At 53.3% G+C, this 21,546-nt stretch overlaps 6 protein-coding genes across 6 annotated transcripts; 5 read left to right on the forward strand and 1 right to left on the reverse strand.

Moving 5' to 3' along the window:
- Positions 1 to 973: 973 nt before the first annotated feature.
- On the forward strand, positions 974 to 3,756 carry Z520_08169 (uncharacterized protein; the record flags this gene model as incomplete). The annotated part of the gene is made up of 3 exons (XM_016778666.1): positions 974 to 1,774; positions 1,827 to 1,939; positions 1,998 to 3,756. The coding sequence occupies 3 exons, from the start codon at positions 974 to 976 to the stop codon at positions 3,754 to 3,756; spliced, it is 2,673 nt and encodes an 890-aa protein (XP_016630037.1).
- Positions 3,757 to 4,876: 1,120 nt separating this feature from the next.
- On the forward strand, positions 4,877 to 6,061 carry Z520_08170 (uncharacterized protein; the record flags this gene model as incomplete). The annotated part of the gene is made up of 1 exon (XM_016778667.1): positions 4,877 to 6,061. One exon carries the CDS (start codon positions 4,877 to 4,879, stop codon positions 6,059 to 6,061), a length of 1,185 nt encoding a protein of 394 aa, XP_016630038.1.
- Positions 6,062 to 8,600: 2,539 nt separating this feature from the next.
- On the reverse strand, positions 8,601 to 10,196 carry Z520_08171 (uncharacterized protein; the record flags this gene model as incomplete). The annotated part of the gene is made up of 1 exon (XM_016778668.1): positions 8,601 to 10,196. One exon carries the CDS (start codon positions 10,194 to 10,196, stop codon positions 8,601 to 8,603), a length of 1,596 nt encoding a protein of 531 aa, XP_016630039.1.
- A 1,055-nt stretch (positions 10,197 to 11,251) lies between these two features.
- Positions 11,252 to 12,366, forward strand: Z520_08172 (uncharacterized protein; the record flags this gene model as incomplete). The annotated part of the gene is made up of 2 exons (XM_016778669.1): positions 11,252 to 11,345; positions 11,495 to 12,366. The coding sequence occupies 2 exons, from the start codon at positions 11,252 to 11,254 to the stop codon at positions 12,364 to 12,366; spliced, it is 966 nt and encodes a 321-aa protein (XP_016630040.1).
- An 872-nt stretch (positions 12,367 to 13,238) lies between these two features.
- Positions 13,239 to 14,123, forward strand: Z520_08173 (uncharacterized protein; the record flags this gene model as incomplete). Its single annotated transcript, XM_016778670.1, has 3 exons — positions 13,239 to 13,320; positions 13,369 to 13,476; positions 13,552 to 14,123. The coding sequence occupies 3 exons, from the start codon at positions 13,239 to 13,241 to the stop codon at positions 14,121 to 14,123; spliced, it is 762 nt and encodes a 253-aa protein (XP_016630041.1).
- Positions 14,124 to 17,717: 3,594 nt separating this feature from the next.
- On the forward strand, positions 17,718 to 20,085 carry Z520_08174 (uncharacterized protein; the record flags this gene model as incomplete). Its single annotated transcript, XM_016778671.1, has 8 exons — positions 17,718 to 17,854; positions 17,947 to 18,207; positions 18,354 to 18,422; positions 18,482 to 18,706; positions 18,770 to 19,007; positions 19,071 to 19,187; positions 19,250 to 19,714; positions 19,837 to 20,085. The coding sequence occupies 8 exons, from the start codon at positions 17,718 to 17,720 to the stop codon at positions 20,083 to 20,085; spliced, it is 1,761 nt and encodes a 586-aa protein (XP_016630042.1).
- Between the last annotated feature and the right edge of the window lie 1,461 nt (positions 20,086 to 21,546).

Here is a 21,546-nt window from a genome sequence, read left to right on the forward strand (position 1 = left end):
ATATCTCATACTCCCTGTATGCTGTTGCTCTTTGCCATAGTACTCAGCTCATCACCTTGTTGCGATATTCCTCTGGCTATCTGGAAGGGAGAAGCTCGTGAGTTGCCGTCGCTAGCAGTAGGAGTGGATAACCACCAATGCAGTGTCCGGTTTTCGGAGTCAATACCTAGGACCTGGGAGTTGCCACTGCGGATTTCTCTGCGCTCCTGGAATTACCTAGAAAGGGCAGATGTACCAGATATATATCATTTGTATCAGTGGTTGCTGGTGGTGGTGGTGGTGCTGGCGCCGGCACTGTTCTGGAAATTCCAACACGATGCGGGCTGAGCCGAAGATGCGATCTGATGCGGACGCAGTATTACCCAGGCTCTTTGATTACCTAGGTAGGCGTAATATGACCAAGTACCTAGGCACCCAGGAGGAACTCGCCCCTTATCTGCTTAGGGATAACGACCAGGGCCTTCGGACCGCTGCATTACCGACAAGTTGCTGCCCTTTGACCCCCCCACGCCCCCGGTCCCCCCCCCTCCAAGGCAAAGAGGGAAATGGTCCATTGCCCATGTCCATCAGCAAGAGCAGCAAGTCATCATGGACCTGGCTGGGTCTAGTGGCCGTCAGTCTGGGCAGCTGGGCATCGATTGGGGCGTCCAACCCTCCCAACGTGGCTGGCCTCTTCCGCTGCCAACTTGGGGAGACTCTCGTTGAGTGTCTCAATCCTCACAACTCACCACCATTTCGACCGACCGCGCCAGATAACCAGAGTCCATGGCTGCTCGACGGCGCGGCTTGAGGCAGGACAATAGACGGCAAGGGAGATGCTCGGCGTTAGGGCACAGGATATCGCCCCCCACGACGATTTTTCCACTTCCGCGCCCTCAGCTGCCCTCATCCCGTCACTGCTTCTTTCTTAGCTGACACCTTCCAACTTCTTCAACTTCCAACTTCTCCTTCTTCTTCTTGATCGCATCTAGTCATGAATCCCTACTATCCTCCTCCTCTTAATCCCCTGCCTGCTCCATCGCCACGCATGCCTTCTTCCACCGCCCAAGTCCTGGGAAAACGCAAGCATGACCATTCGCCAGCAATGCCACCATCAGCACAGTCTGGGGCTGTTGGTGTCTTCTCCTCCCAGATCCTTGGCCACCGCTTCCCAGTCAGACAATTTCGCGAGCCGCTCTCCATAGAATTCATGACGTCCAAGTACCAACGCCAACAGACGAGCCTCCCAGTGACGACTTTACCCTCAAAGCCAACCGCGCCGGCTCGTCCTACCATCTTCGTCCATAACACTGTCCAAACCATCCAGGGTGGTAAGAGACCTAAAGTTGACCGTACCCAGACCCAGCCATTGTTTCGGGACTCAGATGATCGATCCGTCCAGAGACCACGGCCTCCACTCCAACCACCGCGTCCAAAACGACTGGCTCTGTTACCCAGTAGACCCTTACAAAACTCCAAGCTTGTGCATGCCGACGCCTGGGTTGATATTCTCGGCTTCTGCGATCCAAAACTCCTGCTGGAAGCCAAAACTCTCAACCGATTTTTCTATAATCTCCTTTCCGACAATTCCGCCATCTGGCGAAAGAGCAGACTGAACCATTATGGTTCCAATATGCCAGACTGTCCGAAGGGGCTCACGGAAAAACAATACGTCGAACTCCTGGCTGGGCGTGGCTGCCAGAATAAGACCTGCCCTGTCGAAGGAACATCCAAAGTTCATTGGATGTTTTTGGTTCGTCTATGCCCGGAGTGCTTTAAAATGAAGACACAGAGCGTAAGTTGTCGTCTGCACATGGCTCTAACAAGTCTGACGTCCACAATCACAGGAGGCCCAGCTCCCGCGCGAAGACCGTCACAGACTGCCCGCAACTGAAGACCGCACACGTCCAGGAGACGGACGTCCGCTGTGGGAGCTGCTACCGCTCGCACGGACTGACGGGTAAGTCACGACCTTTGTCGCCATCGGTCAGGTTGTTGCGCTGACAAGATATGTTTAGCCGTCGTGGCGCAACATCCCGCCATGTTGACACCGAAGCAAACGACTGGGTGCGCGATCGTGGGAAATTCGCTTTTTTGAAGACATCCTTTAAGGAAATCAAAACCCAATATCTGCATCTCAGCACCTCAGATGATGGAGACAGCGCACTCGTGGCGTGGGCAAGCAAGATCCATAGAGAAACGATGGAGTTTATGGCCGACGTCAACAAACTTGAGGCTTGGCTTAAAGAGCACGCAAAGACAGTACAGAAGTCCAAGGCCGAAGCTCAGCGAGAACAGAGGATTGAATACTTCGAAGCACGTGCCGCAGCACAGGCACCGCCCATGGACCGCCAGATCCTATGGAAAATGGCCGCTTTCACAAGAATCCTCAAGATTTTGCAAGATGGAAACGAGCGGTCGTGGGACCTCCTTTGGATCAAGATTGAGCCGTACAGGTCGCATGCACAACAAGTGGTGGAATTCGAGCGATTGATGGCCTCCGACTTTCTTGAGACTGTTCCCCAAGTCAGGCTGTTCAGGAGGCTCCATGAACATCGCTGTGGAAGGGAATCCGTGCCCCGCGCGTACCAGCCGGAGCAAAAGTTTGTCCTGCGACTTGCGGAAGCGGTGTTTTCCCAATGCGTCAACGACAGAGTCGCCAATGAAGATCTTCTGTTAATGTGCCTGAGGAACGTGTTTGCCACCTACAGGAACATGCCGCGGGAAAAGCGCCCAAGGGGCCTCAACTTCGATGGAACCACTGGTCCATATTGTCTCAGTCTCGACGACGCTCGAATGATTGTGAAGGATGTGCTAGAAAGGCAGATCTCAGTTCATTCAGAACGCGGCAGGATTGTGTTTCAAAGTCTGAAATGCAGAGGGTGCCGGCGAGCCGACCACGTCCGGACGTTTTCTTTCGTGGAAGCGTTCGAACACATTCTTCAAACCCATGCCAGGAAAGTGGGCGAAGGGCTTGAGTACTATCGTTTTGCCATACCGCACCCGTTGAACGATCTATCTGGCTTGTCGCCAGAGGCAGGCGGTGTCGAGTACAAATTCCCCTGGTACACGGTTCAATGGCCGGAGAACCTGCCTCTTGTGCCTCGCCATCAAGAAAAATCGGAATCGGATACCTGGCACCCGGATTTTCATACTGAGTTCGTCCCACTGGCGGCGCCCCTGAGGATGTCGGCGTTTCACGGACGACAGGCTCTTGGGCAAAACCATGCAGCCGACGACTTCGGCCCCAACTTGATTCATGCGGCTAAGCGACTGCACGGGGTGAAGCTTGATGGGCCCTGTCAGATGAAGATCGCGTTAAAGTACGCTCTTGACCTTTGGGCTCAGCGGCATACGAGAGAGCCGCCGTTGTCCACCTTCATGGCATGTTTGGACAATCTAGCCATCGCCAATCCAAGTATCGAGCTAAAGTTCCGATGCAGAATATGTCTGCGCGAAGACAGACGCCCACGGACATCTCGAAAAAGTAAACACAAGATAACGATGGAATCCCTCCACAACCATTGGGAGTTGAAGCACCGTGAAGGCAGTGTTCCCTGGACCAAAGGGTTTATGGCTCTGCCAAGCGAGGAGGAGATCTCGCAGCAGATCGCACACGTGGACAAAAAGCTACAAGAACAGAAGGATTCGTTTCGGGAAAAGGCTACAGCTCCAAGCATCAGGAAAAGAGCGAAGTCGAAAGGTAACGTCCTTTTCGAAGTCAAGGAATCGGCAGAGGTTTTTGACACCCTCTTCCCTAAAGTGGCTGGACACTGAGAAGTGTTTCGAGTGGCTAGATGGGCAGTTCATCAGAATCACGCTGACCTTGTGAGGAAGGGTTTGTGTTGAGCGCAGAGCATGCCGGCGGCCGGTTGTCAAGCGGGCAAAGGTCAATGATGTGCAAGTATTGATCATTCGAAGCAGTGCAAAGAGGGGAGCGACAGAAGTTCTAGCTAATCTCCTCATGACCATTCACAGAGAAATGGTGTAGAGGCTGGCTTTTCGATAGCGAGCATCTCTCTACCAGTCTAGGAGAGCAAGAGTGGCGAGTTTCCCAATATCACTCAGACTGGAAATAGACACCGAGAGAATCCAGAGCTATTCCTCATCAGGCAGATGACAGCGAGGCATGAGACCCGTGCAACAATAACATGGCGTGCGACCCCGAAATCTGACGGAGAAAGACGTGCTTTTTCCTTTGGATCCACGAGTCGACGACAAATTGATGGAACCACTTGATGGAACCACTTGGCCGCCCATTGCCGTGCCAGTCGTGACTCGTGAGTCTCCCCTGCCAAGCCCGGATGAGGCTGACCGAGCGTGGTGCATGGTACAGGTTTCTATTGGCTTCATGGGCTGCTAAACGCCGATTAAACAGTCGTTAAGGTCTCGCTAAACGCCGCCGGGCTGCGCTAAGCACGATTGTTGCTGATAACGTCAACGTCAGTCTCAGCGCGCGCCCTTTGATAAAGAAAAATCTCATGATGTTTTTCCCTTTTCACTTTCCCTTTCAGACCTGCCAGTCCCCGTCCCGCCACCCGTGCGTGCCATTCTCGTTCCCACTCTCGCTCTCGCTCTCGCTCTCGTCTCCGACCTCAGTCACTCCTTTTCTGTGGGTCATCCGATTTTCGTTTCAGGATTTCATCCAACAGCAGTTGATTGGCGTCCAGTCGGTGAATGCCCATTATTCAGCCTCGCCGACTCCCACCAATTTACCAGCAGCTCTCGCCGTCGATAGCCTCTTCGGGAAACTTCGACTATTCTGTCCATTTCTATAACCTGCTCCATCTGCTCTCCATCCTCCTCCTGTTCTTTTGCGTCTGCCTTTAAATACCCGGTATCCCGGCCAAAAGACTCCCTTCCCTTCTGATCAGTGAACCACTGTGGACAACCAGAAATGGCTACTGCAACAGCTACCCGTACCCTTTCCAAGGCTGTCGCACGCAGCACAGCCTCGGCCACCTCGTCCCTCCGCCTTGCCGCTCGCTCCTCGAGATCGAATGCTGCCGCAAAACAGTTCTTTCAGCAATCCTCCCGACGCCACTACTCCTCCGAGTCGACTCCCAAATCCTCAAACGCGACCACCATCCATGGCGGTGTAGCGGCCGTCGCCGCGCTCGCAGGAGGCTACTATTACTTCAGCACTCAAGACACGGCTGGGCAGGGAAAGACGATTCGTCTGGAGAGTGCCCCCGGGGCTCTGAAAAAGGGCAGCGCAGGACAGTCGGCCGGCGTGTTTAAGCCCACCGCCGAGGATTACCAGAAAGTCTACAACGCCATTGCGAAGGAGCTGTGGGAGAAAGATGACTATGATGATGGTAGCTATGGTCCTGTTCTCTTGCGTCTCGCATGGCATGCATCTGGAACCTACGACGCTGCCACAGGCACTGGGGGCAGCAACGGTGCAACGATGCGGTTTGCCCCGGAGTCCGAGCACGGCGCCAATGCCGGCCTGAAGAGTGCCCGAGACTTCCTCGAGCCCATCAAGGAACAATTCCCCTGGATCTCGTACTCGGATCTGTGGACTCTGGGTGGTGTCTGTGCCGTCCAAGAGATGTCGGGCCCCATTGTCCCCTGGAGACCCGGCCGACAGGACCGGGACGTTGCATTCTGCACACCGGACGGCCGCCTGCCCGACGCGTCCAAGGGCCAAGACCACATCCGCGCCATCTTCGGCCGCATGGGCTTCAACGATCAAGAAATGGTGGCCTTGTCCGGCGCCCACGCCGTGGGTCGATGCCACGCGGACCGCTCTGGATTCGACGGACCCTGGACTTTTTCACCGACCGTCTTCACCAACGACTTCTTCCGCCTGCTCATGGAAGAGAAGTGGGGATGGCGATCCTGGAAAGGACCAAAACAATACGAGGACGCCACGACCAAGTCTTTGATGATGTTGCCCACGGACGTTGCCTTGATCAAGGACCCGATCTTCAAGCAGTGGGTGGAGAAATACGCCAAGGATGGAGACTTGTTTTTCAAGGACTTTTCGGATGTCCTGTGCAAGATGTTCGAATTGGGCGTGCCCTTCCAGTCGAAGCCCGAGGACAGGATCCAGTTCAAGCCCACCATCAACGAGTAGTGAGGACTCTTTGAAGTAGGGGGAGACATTCCACAGGGAATTTCATTTTGCTGTTGAGAGATTATCGGGATGAGGTCGAGCAAGCGAGATCCCATCCTGCGCCTCTTTGACCAAACTACTCCAAATCATGTGTTCGACTATTCCAGACCTTTTCTCAGACCTTTTCTCATCATTTGTCCACGGCGAAATCGAGCAAGGCAAATTCTACAACAAATGACCGCGATCTTTCTGTAGAAAGGATCTCCGACACAGGATCTTCTGCGTTGAATAAGTGGAGAGCTTTCCAAAGATTGGATATTGGGTATTTGAGGTTGGGGGTGATGGTTCTTCCAGATGCCGTCCCTACAAGCACCACTCACTCACTCATTGCCTTCTTTCTTTTCTCCGGTTGCAGCGAGCACGCAGGAAATACTGTGCATAGCGGGACGGGGTGGTGGTGTTTTGCGATTTTGCGAGCGCCAGCGCATGACCTGGTATCAATAAAGACGATAGAGCATAGACCAGAGCATAGAGCATAGAGCATAGACGATAGATTGTAAATCCAAGACCGAACGGCCAGCAATTGCATGCATACCCTGTGTTTTTTTCACAAACAGATCCTGTTTTGCTTCTTCTCCATCATGCCGCTCCTGTGCTAGAGGGAAGAGGTATTCAGAAGGATGTTTACGTGAGCCCCGAGACGAGAGGACGGGAAAGGGGAAAGGAAGGCATAATAATTGGCATTATCGAAGTGTTTCATGTTTGGGTGGTATGGATGGGAGTCCCTCTGGCTAGCCACTATGGAGGATTAATTTATGTTGCACCTCGTTGCACAATCAATGTATCTTGTTGTGTCTTGTCTTGTTCATCCTCAGGAGGTGCTTTCATCCTACGTAGCCAGCTCCAGTCCAGTCCCAGCCTCGGCCTGCGATCTGATCAATCTGGTTGTCCAGCGCCGTTGCATCCTAGGTAGCTTGTTGTTCCCCCAGTCTGGTCTGCTCGCTCTGTTCAGTTCTCCTCTCCTTACTTGGCCGATCTCAGCTCGGCGGTTGTGATCTGTTGGCCATCTGGTCCGGAGCACGCAGTTGGCCTGTTGTTGATGTGGATACGGACATGTTACGCGGTCTGGTTTGTTTCTGACAGGCTCTTTCCCGGTCGGAGAAATCACTTCTTGCGTCCGTTTGATCTCATGGTGATCCTTGAACCCAAATATCCTTTGCAACGAAGCATCTGCTGCCAGCGTCTTTCTTGCACGTCTTTCAGCGTCAGAGGTCCAACTCATATGACAGCAGCAGGTCGATGAATGTTTTGAGAGACATGTCGTCGATCTCCTTCAACTTGACTTCACGGTTGAGACGTGCGATGTACTGGGGCTCAAGACCTGAAATAATCTTGAGCTTGGATTCGGATTCTCCGTAGTCCCCTCCGGCCGCGACGAGCTTTTTTCGGATGCCGTTGAATTGGCTCAGGAAATCCGTGAGCGATGCGCAGTCTCTTGGCTCAAGACTGTCCATGTTCTTCTGCTCAATTTCCACGAGACTGGGTTTCCGCATTTTGTACATTTTCGCCAGTTTTTTCCACGCAGGTTTAGGTCTGTCGAAGCCCAAAACCTCGTCTCGAATACTTGGGTCGACGCTTTCAGCAAGGAATGCCATCGCATGCTCGATCCTGTCTTCGTGCAGTTTGAATTCTTCACACCATCTGTTATACCGGTCCTCGCAGATTTTCGCTTCGAGCTCCGTCTTTACACGTTTGATCTGGTCCTCATAGATGTGTTCATCAGGTGACCGGACATATTCGGTGCCAGTGAAGAGCTTCCAGATGCCCTGATGGAGACAGGCAATCTGGAATGCATGAGCCCATTCCTCATAGTTGGCTGGACCCGTGAGAGGGGAAAGGTTCGCTCCGGCGTCAGCGATGACGGAAGACATGTTAGAGTGATGGAGGTGCGATAGCAGTCAGGAAGAGCGAAGGAAAAATGAGTGTGCGGTGAGCGTGAATCGAGAGGAAGAAGAGAAGAGTCCGGCCTCGATGAGGATTGAAATATCGACGCAGGCGCGGTTCGTTAATTGAATCCTGCCACACCTGCCTATGCGCCACGATGTAAAATTAAAGTCGTGGCAGAGACTGGGGGGATTTTGCTCAGGTTCTCTTTCTGCAGAGTCTTGATGGACGGATCGACGGCGCATTAAGCCGCATCCTTCTCTTCTTCTGGTGAGGCGGTTCTCAGGTCTGTCGCTGTCGTCTAGAATCGGTCGACGGCAACTTAACGTCTTCGTCAGAGCGTGGGGAGCAGAGGCGTTGGCCCCTTTTGCTTTGCGTGGCTTTGACAGGCTGTATCAGTCGACAGTCCGACCGACGTACTCACATATTGTCTGAGCGGTAATGCATGCCATCAAGTAGAGGCCTCTGCTTGTTCCCAACTTCTCTCGGCCAGGTAGGCTATGACTGAGTCATTCTGTCTGCCACGGCCTTGTTGAACATCTCTGCGTTGCTGCATGCTCCCAGAGGAGAGACATGGCGCTGATTGTCCAATGTAGATTTTGTGCAACAGCCTGCCCTACCAGCACCAGAACCTTTTGTCGTCCTTGCTGAGTCCTAGCCCACGAATGAAACTCACTGGGATGGGGTCCAACAGCCACATGCCTCCGCTGGCCATGTCGTCGAAAAACATGCCTGCGGTTCCCCAAAGCCACAGAATGGTAAAACCGGCATTTGAAGCTTGACGTATGACAGTTGTCCATCGGTCTGGTAACATTGAGAGATAGCTGCTGGTGAAAAGCTTCGAGCACGCGCTTTGGATCGCCATACCTAGCGGCTGAAGTGCAAAAAACAGAAAAGTTGCAAACGGCTTTGTAGGTCCCAGCAGCGTATAGCTTGCACAAGCGTGCAATAACCCGCTGAAGAGGAACACGGCCACAGTTCGGATCACATGTCTTGCCTTGGACGATTTCAGACCATCAAGTGGCTTGTTATCAGGACTTTGGTATTTGCGAGGACTCCGGCGTTCATCCTTTAGCAAGAGGTCCGCAGCAGCATCGCCAATGCTGACAAAGTGCATCCTAAAGAACTGATGCCAGGACTCGCCCCAGAAGCCCCGTAGACCTTTGCACAGAATAGCGGATGGACTACCCCAGATTGGTGGAAATGTGAGGGGTAAAGCATTTAGTCCAAGCATGACAGGACCGAGAACGTTGACCTGGAGCAGAGCTGCGGAGGCGAACTCCAGATCGACGGCCGTGTACATCCCTGCTGTGCTGAGAAGCAGACGGTAAGTGTACTGCCCCCATGGAGACGTGAGATACGCCGATAGATGAGGCGGTGGTGCCTTCGTGGAGTAGCCGAGGAAGTACGGGTCAGCAATCATGAGGCATTTGAGCAGATCGATGAGCAGATAATCAATGATGAAGCGAGACACATTCCGGGCAGCTGAAGCTGTGCGGTTCGAACAGGCCTCGTTCAAACAAAAAATAGCTGGAGGCGAAGCTGACGAACTCCAGGACCAATGGACGCCGCGTAAGCTGGTGATAAGGTCCAATATCCAGAATAGCCTACGCCATAGGTTTCCAGGCATGGGCTCCCAAGCGAGGAGTCGCTCTGGGCCTTGTCCATCGTATGTACCAACCCTGCCGGCCAGCTGGGTGCGCCCATCTGTCCCCGATGGTCCTGGAACTGGTCGCAGTACTAGCCTCTTGAACGTCCGAGGGTCGTGCAAGAGTATGAAGTTGACGGCGAGCACAACGCACAGAGCTGAGTTCAAGCCGACGCCTATACTGCCCACCACGCCGATCGAGCGGGTGTACAGCAAGTTCCATGCAGAAATGTAGGAGATGCACAGGAAGAAAGGCAGGCGGGACCTTTGGAAGCACGCCTCCGACAGCGAAGGAGACACGAACAACCAGCCAATCAGGAGGACAAAGTTCAAGGAAGCGACCACCGAGGACGCGGGCCTCACGAGGCCGGCCTGGAGGGTCTTCGCATAGTCGTCACGCACTCTTTGCTCGGCCTGCAAGTACGAGGAGAGCATTCGGCCGCGACTGGCGCTGGAGGAGAGATTCTCTTGTTTGTACAATGTGGGTGTCGGTGTCAACTCCGAGATTGCTAGGAGCAGTAGTTGAGGAGAATTTTGGCTTTCCTCCCCCCCTTTTTTCGACATGGGTGGAGGTTTGTTGCTCGATAAGGTCTAGAGCAGTTTCGAACACAGTTAAGTCCTCTGGTTAGATAATACTAGGCTATTCATATCTGCAGTATATCCTATGCCTAGTACGAGTATGGATGGCCCCACTACTCACTGGGGTAATTATTCCTATCACGCAGCCCCATTCTGCTACGAAGGATTGATATACATACCTGAAGGGCAAATGGAGGCTAGTGAAAAGCAAGCCCATTCCTGCTCGGCAGTTATTATCGAATCCTACGACCAAATGGGACTCAGCCTTACGCGGCACTGGCCACGCTATGCAGAGCGCCACGCCGAGGTGCAGGATCGTGACCGGGGGCAAGAAGACGCCGATACCCCATGGATAGCCAACGCGCGGCGCTCCAGGCCAAGTGGCTTGAAACAAAAGGCTAGACTGGGAAAGCAGGGGACTGGGGTGATCGGGTCTTTGAGGACTTTAGTGCACGCGAGCATTGCCAACGTGTAAGAAACCTGGCCTGGCACGTCAGTCACCAATGACCATGGCATCCTGGGAGACCTGGCCCTACGCACAAGCATAGTATTAAGGCCTCCTGCTTCTCTTGCTCCTCTTTATAAGGCGTAGCTGCAGATGTACCATGAAGCAGGCGAACCTGCCATCCCACGCTGAAACTTCTCCTTCGAACGCGGTCGAGAGTTTGCTATGTTAGTGGAACCAACACCCCATGAAGAAGTTTGACAAAAGGAGTGAACAAGAAGCATGAAGCACGTTGCCACGGCCCCTTCCTATTCTTGTTATTTTCTATTTCAGTGAGGTGATTCGCCTCTCAAACGAAAGTCTGCGCCAGCTTTTTCGCCCAATTTGGGATATAAGCGCTAGCATATCGCCCAACGGCTTCCCCCGACTTCATATGCAGAAGAAAATTGCTTTCCCCTTGCGAGGATTCGTACGTGGCTGTTAAAAATTAGCATCAACGCCTGTAGTATTGGAATATAAATATGTGTATCCCGCAGCAAGTGTAATTCCGCGGCATCATGCCCGCGGTCCTGTACCTGGTTTGTATTGTGCCGTAATGCATCTCAAGGTATTCGCCCCCTTTTTGACAGGCTCTGCCTTGTTCTGCTTCCTCGTGGTGTCGCTGGCTGCTGGTATCGGGCCTCAACCAGGTATGCTCGCTCTGATATGATCCCCTCGATGTTCGAGACTGCTGTCCTAAAATGTAATTTCCATATCGGTGGCTGGACCAGGTCGATATGCGAACTGACGGCACTGAATATGGATGCAAGAATGGGTCACTGACCTGAAGAAAACATAGAGCTGTCACTCTCGCTCCTCCAAGCACACCAAGTCCCCCAGCACCCAATTCAAGTGCGGACGCCGCCAACATTCAACGAGGCGTCCTCGAAGACGTGGGATCCTTTGCCGCCAAACTGGTTCTTGGGGAACTGGTTCATCACCCACTCCAACCAAGAGCTCTACCACATCTTTCGGAATTTCATCTGGACTCTCACGCGGCCTTGTGCGGACGACGCCTGCTACTCGCTCGAGGCCACACACCTCGCCGACTTGGCGTCCTTCCAGCTCGTGAATGACACGGAGAAACCGAATGCCACTTACTTCGGGTACTCGCTTGACACGGTCATCGCTGCTGGCGGCGGTGGTGCCTACCAAAGCGTGCCCACAGCCTCCCTCGCCGCGCAGAACAACACGTACGAAGTCATCAGCTGGGGCTACGACTCCCATGGAGCAGGCTTTGTGGTCCTGTATGAGACGCCTGCCGCGTCAGAGACGGTGGCATCCTTGGATATTTGCAGCCGGACACCCTCGGGCCCGACCAATGACACTCTCGATGCCATCAAGTCCGGCATTCAAAAGCTGGGTAATAAAAAGCTGATTGGTTTGTTGAAAAATGTGACCAAGACGCCGCAGGACGGAGGCAGGGACAATGAGCCCTGGCCTTCGTGTAATGCCACTTGCAGAACCAATGGTAACAAAATCCTTTTCTTTCACCGTTTGTCACACAACTCCCAACCTGCTCTCGCTGGCATAGACCCGTGTGGTCACGTTTCATTTGCTGATATGCTCACCAGCATATTCCGTGCCGCTTTGAACAACAGAATGAAGCCGAGGAGAGGTCGCCCCGGAGCGTGGGAACATGGAATCGAGAACTCTGGAATGCTTGCATGAGGAAACCTAGGGAGTGCCAAGCTCTCGCCTGCCTGAAGGGCACGAAAGTGGCCAGACGCCAACCTCCCCTACCTGAGGCCTGCAGGCACAGGGGATATTAGGCGCCATACGGCGCGACCGATAAACCATGCTCAGAATGAAAGTGGTAGACATGGCGGCAATGGATAAGTGAGACAACAATGCAGTGCACAGCTAGAACTGAGCTTCTTCTGGCGGGCAATTCAGGAGCGGGACTTGTTTCAACGTTAGCAATAGTGTCTGGTCTTCGGTCTTGTACACTTCAATCAAGCATCTCTCTCTTGTTCTTGACGATTCAGTGGAAAGTGAGATCATCTGTGTGCGGCTGAAGAGATGTGGTGGCTTCGCCTTCCAGATATATGGTGTTTATCTTAAGTAGAAGATTCCTTGATATTCTTTCTGGTTGACTGCTAGCTTCTGCCTTCGTTCGCTCGCCTTGTCTCCAGGAGAATGGGCCGAAATGCTCTCTGTCTTCGATGCCTCCGTCGGCCTTGAGAGCATTCATCTGTCATGCCCAGTCATAAATGTGTTCAGTCAACCTGCACGTACAGCAGGGCCAGTGGTAGGGATGAGGTTGTGTTTGATGTTTGAAACACAAGATAAAGACATTCGTGAGATGAGGTTGAAGCAGACCTCATAGTCAAAGCTGGAAATGTGCCAATGAGTACTGCCGAACTCCCTGTGGTTTGTAGCCTCATCATACTTGGCGCTGAACTGCCTCATCTCGCAGAAACATCTTGCGCCATAAACCGCAAGAAACTCCTTCTCAACGCCATCACCGTAATTGGGGATAAGGAGTCTGCATCTCACAAACTGACCATTTCTGAATTCCGTCAGCGACAAGCCAATGCAGGATGGAGCCACCACCAGTCAGAAGAGAATCTCACACAGCCAACATCTTCTGGGCTTGCTACACTTTCGAACCGATTATCGCACGTGAGTCCCTTCACCCTGTTCATAGCTGCATTTGCCAACATGACACAGAGATGGACCAACATCCTTTTCCGCTAGCAAGCAAGCCATTGGGTCAAGCACTGGGAACAGCTGCACAAGAGACGAGCCGGGAACTCATGGAGCCCTTGAATGGATGTGGTAAGTGCATCGCCCGACCTGATGGTGGTAAGAATATCCCAGACCACTCCGCGGAGGGCTAAGTGGTGAAATAAGATTATCATCTCTACATGCGCAGAGCCGGACAGGAAACCGAAAAGCTGGTTGGGGCGTTTTTCCACCTTCTGGCCAAACCCGACGCAAATGAGACAATTCGATTCATCATCCGTACGAACATTCGCGTGCTTCGCGAGTTGCGACGCGTGTGCGATGATGAACGCAGAGCCTTAGCGAGGAGGGGACTTATTATCATCGATATGGGTCGCGGTGCTAGTGGAGAGAGGCATAAAGCTCACCTCCGACGATTTCTTCGAGAAGTCTGTGTCGCAATCGGTGAGCACAAGAGGTGGATTAATATCCTAAGCATCGAAATCAGTCTGTCAGAGGTTGCCCTGAGGCGTCTAGGCATCGCAGGCAAAGCCGCGGAGCTGGTTCAAAAGCAGAAGGCTAAGACGATCAGCGAGGAGGAGAGTGAGACCTTGGAGACTCTGTTCATCGAGTTTCAAAGCTGGCGAGCTGTATTGATCCAGTGGGTTCTGCAGCTGAACGAGATGACCGGAAATCACGAGTTCTTGAGACGCCACCGCAACGAGCTCTGGGATATCGTCGACCGCGACTTGGAAGGGTGAACTATGAGGTTCGAGGCTGAAAGTTAGATGAAGAACTGAAGATTTTTCTCACTGACCATGCCCTGTCGAAACACGACCGCAACCCTGTGGGATTTCGACAATGGCTGTCCTCTCATCATCTTGCTCTGTGGCTCTTGGAGATGCAGGAACAGCGATCATGTTTTGAGCATCCTTCTGTGCGGCGAGGCATGTTGGCTGGTGGGCGACAGCGACCGGATTCGCCAACAGTTGAACATTGTTGGATGGAATCCTGGGAATAAAGGACTCTTTGGCGGCAAAGTGGCACACAATCATGTAGAGCTCATGCGTCCTGTTTCGTCACAAGCAATTCTTGCGTTACCAAGATTAATGAATGCGAGAGAACGAAAGAGAGAGAAAATAATGAAGTTGGCCGTAGAATTCCAGCTCGGCAAAGTTTCTCTTTGTAAGCCATCTCTCCGGCCCGCGACTGACAGTCTAAGACTTGGTGGTCATTCTAGATGGACTGTCGGCAGTGAAAAGAAGACGTTGTTTGCTCAAAAGATGTCAAGGGGGGCTATTCTACATAATATGTCCACTCCTACATGGTCTTTGAAGTTTATTTGGCTGCTGCCATCTCCTTCCTCCCGCTCCTCGTCACCAGCGCCAGGATAGGGCTCGAAGCTTCATGAATTGAGAAGAAATCTGTGAAGGAGCTGAGAGTCTGCCGACTGCCTCCAGCTGTGCACATTACTCTCCAGGCACAGGGAAAATCATGTTTTCCTGCTGATGCTTATGGCCTGCCTTCGCTCACCCAACCTTAGCCACCACAAGGACTTTTCGATGGCTCGGTAAATGTCGAAAGTGGCAAGGACATCTCCATCCGGTATACTGGTTGCTGGTAAGCTTTACGGCTCCGGCCGAAGGATGGCCTTCCGATTTTGATACCGGAAGCTTCGATCTGGACCTGCCTGACTACGTAGGCATTCTGCTCGTGCGGCCATCCCGCTAAGTTTCTCTACTCAACCACAATTCTACATACCTAGGTACCATACAATCATTCGCGACGGATGTGTCTCTGAATATTCCTCCTCGTGTCAGTGCTTGCCGAAAACACGTGTTGATGACGACAACATTCAAGTTGTCGTCCACCCTTCTTTACTATCGCCTGGGTCCTCGACGAAATGGCCTGAATGGCACACCGGACCACGGGGGCGCACGATGGCCGGACCTAGGAACGATAACAGAGAAGAGAAATGCATTGGCACACTGAGGGTCAGAAAGAAAGTGCTGAGTATGAGCCAACATACTGCGGATCGCACTCCACTGCGGAAGCTTCAGCAGGCAGGGGTTATGCAGAAGTGTTTCGTATGGGGCCGATAGAAAATGGAAATAGCCAGGTCGTAATCCCACCGTTCGTGATAGTACCTGTCCGAGAGTACCAGCGCACTATTGGCGCACGATATATCCCAAAACCTTGAGCATTCTAATAAGCAAAACGCTGCGCAAGAGCAATGAACATCGGTTTCCTGCAACAACAACCCAACGCATCTCGAGTTGGGAAGTACCTAGGTAGCTTAAACTGATATAGTTGCTTGTAAGCGTGCACTTGCCTTCTAATCAGCATCTTGGCGGCTCGTGCAGATAGACGTCTTCCTTGGAAAGGGCACAAAACAGGGAGCAATCGGCAGCGGAGTCCATCGGAACTTGAGCAATAAGCGTGGGGCGTGTGCATGGCTCCCGCTGCCCCCCGTCAGCTGGAGCCCTGGGAAGTGTATCTTGCTGCTTCTCAAGAAGTCTACTCGTGCCTATAACCGAATTCAGGAAAAGGGAAGATAGTGAATGACGATTGATGCCCGACAATGGGCCACGTAAGCCATGAAGGGTGATCTTTTGAGACTCATGGTTGTGGCATACGGAGACAATCTTCGAGTCTGAGGACGGAGCTGGTCAAAAGCATGGCGAAGCAAGCCGGGAGCAGCTGGAATTGATCGGGACCCCGTGGTCAGCCTTGCTACCTGCATCCTGTAACAGGCAACTATTGCCCATTACTTCAGGTCTGAGATGCGTGTCAGAAAGGAATGGGGTCATTCTAGAAGGAGGCGAAAGAAGAATATGGCTCAGGAATCTGCACTAGCGGGAGGCGGCGAGAAACAAAAGGCCGGAGCAAGAGTTCGTGTGTTGTTTCTTGTAAAGAATAGGAGGCTCGATGACGAAAGTTTGGCTGATAATGCAAGAGCCTCGGGTGCTTAGGACGGGGTTCCCATTTTACAATTACCTAGGTACTCGGTACCTACTACTTAGAAGTTGTTAAGGGGAAGGCGTCGGTCGAAGGACGCAGCCTTGCATCCCAGCCTCGTGTTCAAGTACTTGGCTACTAAGGAGATCCGGGCCGCATCGAGTTTGGCAGGCGTGGGGGGGCAGCCCTGTGATGTCATGGATACTTCCAAATCCATCCAAGAAAAAAAAAGTTGAAGCACCGCCACCACGCCGCCGCCGCCGCCACCACCTCCTTTCCCATCAATCACCACAACCATGTGCGGAGCACCAGGTACCTACCTACCTAGGTAGGTACTCTCTGACAACTTGAATCAAGCAACATCGTGGCCTCACGCACGTCTGTTGACTACCGAAATCCACGGCAACGGAACTCCACATGTCAGCGCCCTCGCAAAACACCGCAATTTGACCTTCCGAGTTCAGGCCATGGCCTTCTCGAACGGATGTGGCCCGCTGCCGTGGGCGCTGGTGCGATCATCATGCATGAACTCCTTGCCATCGCCGAGTAAGGAGCACCAATAGGCATTGACCCATTCTAAATGGAAGGCGGAAAGGGGCATTAACCCTACCTCGTCTTTCTTTGCTGATTGGTCTTTGCAACACACGAGGCTCTCGCTCTCCGGACGTATCGTCACGCGAGCACCTCTTATGCATCCTATGAAGAAGAGAGGGAGAGAGAGAAAAATGGCACAAGTATCTCCACAGCAGCTATTCCACTCATCCACCTGTATACCGCAGACCACTCGCTCAGCGAATCTTATCCAGTCCAGTTCACTCTCTGCCCAGGGCTCACCAAGCAAGACCCGTCTCCTTCTCAGATCCCTTATCTTTCTTCCGGGCCATCCGCACACAAATGAGTGGTAGCAAACCTTGTTATGACTTCGACTTGTCAGTGCAACATAATCCCCTATCCCGAAACAATGTCCGAATCCAGGGGTACCCTGAGACGGGTATCTTCATTGAGGTCCAGATGCCATCCCGCGTTACAGCCGCGCTGTGGAGGCGGATTCGATCAAGACAGTCTTTGCCCCTCCCGGTACATTATCGAAGAGAAGATTCCGAAGTCGCTTTCCATGCCTTTCGATGGTGAAAAGGCTGGAGATTTCCTCAATTCCTTGTCGTTGAGTTCTTCACCTCTTGAAAATTCCTGGGTGTACCCTTTCGTGCAACTGCAGAGCCTCCGCTTCCCTGCAACGGTGTTGTCCCTGGCCCACAGATCCTCTCTCGGACGCAACCAACTCGGGTAGCCCGTCGTACCCTGGTTGCTAGTAGCTGCAGTCTGTGGTCGTCATACCCAGTCGCACGACCCTCTTCCCACACCTCCGCCCACAGTGCCAGGTTGAGTGACCCGTCAAGATGGATGTTGACTTGGAGAAGAAGGAGGAACACAGCGCTGGATCCCTCACTCCTGGCCAGGATTATGGGCAAATTGTCTCGACTCAGAAGACGTCTTTCTTCGCCCGCGTCATCGATGGGTTTCGGGAGAATCCCAAGTATGTCTTCCTCCAACTCATATGATATAGCCAGGAAAGATGAAAATGAATCAAGTTGCTGACAAGCGCACCCTCCTTTGGTGGACCAATAGTGCGCGTGTTTCGGAGTTGCTCGTCGACGACAATGGAAAGCCGCTGCCCAACCAGCCACCCGCCCAGCCAGCATTGGCTATGAAACTCAAGCAGCGCCATCTGCAGATGATTGCCATCGGCGGCTCCATAGGAACTGGTCTCTTTGTCGGTTCGGGTTCCGCTCTAGCCACAGGCGGTCCCGCGGCGCTGGTCTTAGCATACTGCCTGCTGGGCATCATGATCTTCTGCACCGTCCATGCCTTGGGGGAGATGGCTGTCTTGTAAGTGATATCAATCAGACCTAGCGGAAGATGCGGTCGGGGTGTGCCACCTGATAGAGGTCGCCTGCGAAACCCACGTCCTCTGAGGCTCTGCCTTTTCTCTTTTTATGGACCCTATTGCTGATACAAAGGATCTTGGACAACAGATTTCCAGTTGCTGGGTCCTATTCAGCATACTCATCAAGATTTCTTGATCCGGCGTGGGGCTTCGCCATGTACGTACCTTTGAAGCCATAACCCTAACCTCGACCCTAGCCCTAACCCTAATCTCCAGGGGCTGGAACTACGCTTTCCAGTGGCTTGTTACACTGCCGATTGAGATTATGGCTGCCAGTATTACTCTAAATTACTGGCATGGAGCACGGGACGTTAATCCCTGTGTCTGGGTTACCATCTTCTATGTTGTTATAATCTCAATAAACCTTTTTGGGGTTAAGGGTTATGGGGAGGCCGAGTTCGTTTTTTCGATTATCAAGGTTATCGCAACCTTAGGGTTTATGTGAGTCTTATCCCGTTTGATGGTGCTGGAATAGTGGAGACACTGACTCTGGCCGCGGCGCAGTATATTTGCCTTGGTTGTCGACGTCGGCGGAGGACCTACCGGGCATTATTTTGGAGCCAAAACGTGGGATGATCCGGGCGCTTTTGCATACGGCTTCAAGGGCGTTTGCTCGGTTTTTGTCACAGCTGCGTTTTCGTTTGGTGGCACTGAGCTGGTTGGACTGGCGGCAGCCGAGGCCGAAAATCCACGTCTGGCGCTCCCGACCGCCATCAAGCAGGTATTCTGGCGGGTGGTTCTGGTAAGCTGATTCAATAACGCCGATGTGGTTGGTACCAGTCCTCACTCACCGGCGCCGTACCAGTTTTATATCATTTCCTTGACCTTTGTTGGATGCTTGGTCCGATGGGATGACCCTCGGCTGCTCAACAGTGGCAGCAGCGCCAATTATTGGACATCGCCATTCGTGCTGGCCATCAAAGTAAGTGGCTCCAGGAGGCTGCGAAGCATTGGAGGAGACTTTTGGTGCTGATATAAGGACAGAATGCGGGGGTGGGAGGCTTGCCCTCGGTCTTCAATGCTGTCATTCTCATCGCGGTTCTGAGCGTCGGCAACGCATCTGTTTATGGTGCATCGCGTACGATGGCTGCGCTGGCCGATAATGGCCAGGCACCCAAAATCCTTGGCTATATTGACCGGACGGGCAGACCGCTCGTGGCCATCATCGTGTCTTCGGCACTCGGAGCTCTTTGCTACATTGTAGCGTTGTCGCCGTCGCAGAGACAAGAAGCATGGAACTGGATGTTTGCTGTCAGCGGCCTGGCAAGCATCTTCACGTGGGGATCCATCTGCCTGTGCCACATTCGATTCCGCCAGGCCTGGAAGTACCACGGTCACACTCTGGACGAACTGCCTTACAAATCTCAAGCAGGGGTGATTGGATCATGGATCGGCTTCCTGTTCAACTGCCTGGTGCTGATAGCCCAATTCTGGACCGGATTTGCCCCGGTAAGTTGCCCCTGTTCCCCAACATCAAGCTGACGAACGTCGGATTTGGCTGTCCGATTGCGTTCGGGACATCTGTAGAATTGTTCAAACAGCGAGACTGACTTCATTTTGCCGCGACGCAGATTGGTTACCGCGATATGTCATCATCCGAGAGGACCAAGATATTCTTCGAAGGCTACCTCGCAGCACCCATAGTTCTAGTCTTCTACATTGGGTTCAAAATTTGGAAGAGAACCCCGATCCGACGCGTCAAGGACATTGACGTAGTGTCAGGCAGACGCGAGATCGATCTGGAGCAGATTCTGGCCGATGAAAGAGCGATCCGGGCGACGTGGCCATGGTGGAAGAAGACGTGGAATACCTTTTGTTAAGTAGGCGGGCTGGAAGGCATCTGTTGACAGGTCCTACCTCGGCTATCAGGAATGCATGCTATTAAAGAGTTGTGAAACCTGAGGCTGTAGGCACGGCACGGTAGCGAATGCCAAGAGATGGGCAAAGGTCGGGGCGGAAATGATCACCATGCAAGGGGAGCAACGGAGCGTCGATGAGTCTTTTTGCCATTCTTCAAGCATCGAAACATGTCCGAAAACATCGACAACGTCAGAAAGGGTCAAAGCGTGGGCCCCGATCCCCTTTGCAGCTGTCGGGGAGCGAATGACAGACGATGAGCTCAGCCCATCGATCTTGGCTTGCAGCTGTTTGCAGCATCTGATTGATAGAAATTCCCCGGTGCGAAATGTGCATTGCGCAGCGCATCAGCACTGCCAAGCCCATTACGTGCAAACTAAGGGACGCCTTGGTGTGGTGTGTCTGTGTCTGGTGCTTCGTAGTGCCCCTGTGATTCCCAGCTGAGGGCGAGGTTCGTAACCATGACACGTCTGCATCGATCGGGCAGAGAACGGAGCAGGTAGGATGGCAGGATAGAAGGCGAAGGAAGGCGACGAGTTGAGTGCGTGTTCATCTTGTGATTACTCGCACATAGTGGCCGCCTCTCTGTTCTCCAACTTCTTCTCCTTCTTGGCTAACCTTGGGACCCATTGACCGTGTCTGGCGGAGTTGGTCGTGATCGACACGTGCCTGTGCAGCACGGACCATGCTGGAGAGAAAGAGAAAAAGCACCAAGCCGATCAAGCGGACGCCAACCCAGGGCATCTTGCAGGTTACCTAACTTCAAGTTGTAGATTATTGAAAATTGACGGGGGTCCCTTAACCAGCTTGGCTTGCCAAGTCACAAGTGGCTGCCAAGTGGCGAGTGATTGGCCGGAGCCCGTGATCCCGAGCCATAGAAGACGGGGGTGTCATTGGCCGCGGGGGGGCGCATCAGGGGGGCTGTTCATGTTGGTCGCGCTGTTCAGTGCCAGGGACGCGCGGCGCAGTCACTGTTTGCTGGCTGCTGTCGTCGTCAGCCTCCCAGAAGCAGCAGCCCGAATCCCCAGAATTGGCCTTGGAAGCTCGACTCTTGGCCTCGGGGGGCCAATCCTGGGCCTGCCAGAGTTTGCCAGTCACTCGCCAGTCACTCAGCAGTGCTAGAGTAGCAGTGAGTGGCTCCCTTTTGCTGCCTGGGCCCTGGGCACCTGGGCCATTCTTGTCCACGTCGGCCTTCCACGTCCGCTTGTCCTGCATGCCTGCCACTGGTGAGTGACTGGCAGTTGTGGCCCAGTTACGCCCCCAGCATCCCCCGTGTCCAGTGCCCACCGCCCACCGCCCACCGCTACTCACTCTTTCTGCCTCTGCACGCACACGCACTGCAACCCGGCGTGTGTGAGCGTTGAGTGTGAGTGGGTGTGGCTCGCATCTCGCAAGCTGCCCAATGCCCAGCGCCCGGGTCCTCG

This window comes from Fonsecaea multimorphosa (genome assembly GCF_000836435.1).
Source record: "Fonsecaea multimorphosa CBS 102226 unplaced genomic scaffold supercont1.18, whole genome shotgun sequence".
Taxonomy (NCBI): Eukaryota; Fungi; Ascomycota; class Eurotiomycetes; order Chaetothyriales; family Herpotrichiellaceae; genus Fonsecaea; species Fonsecaea multimorphosa.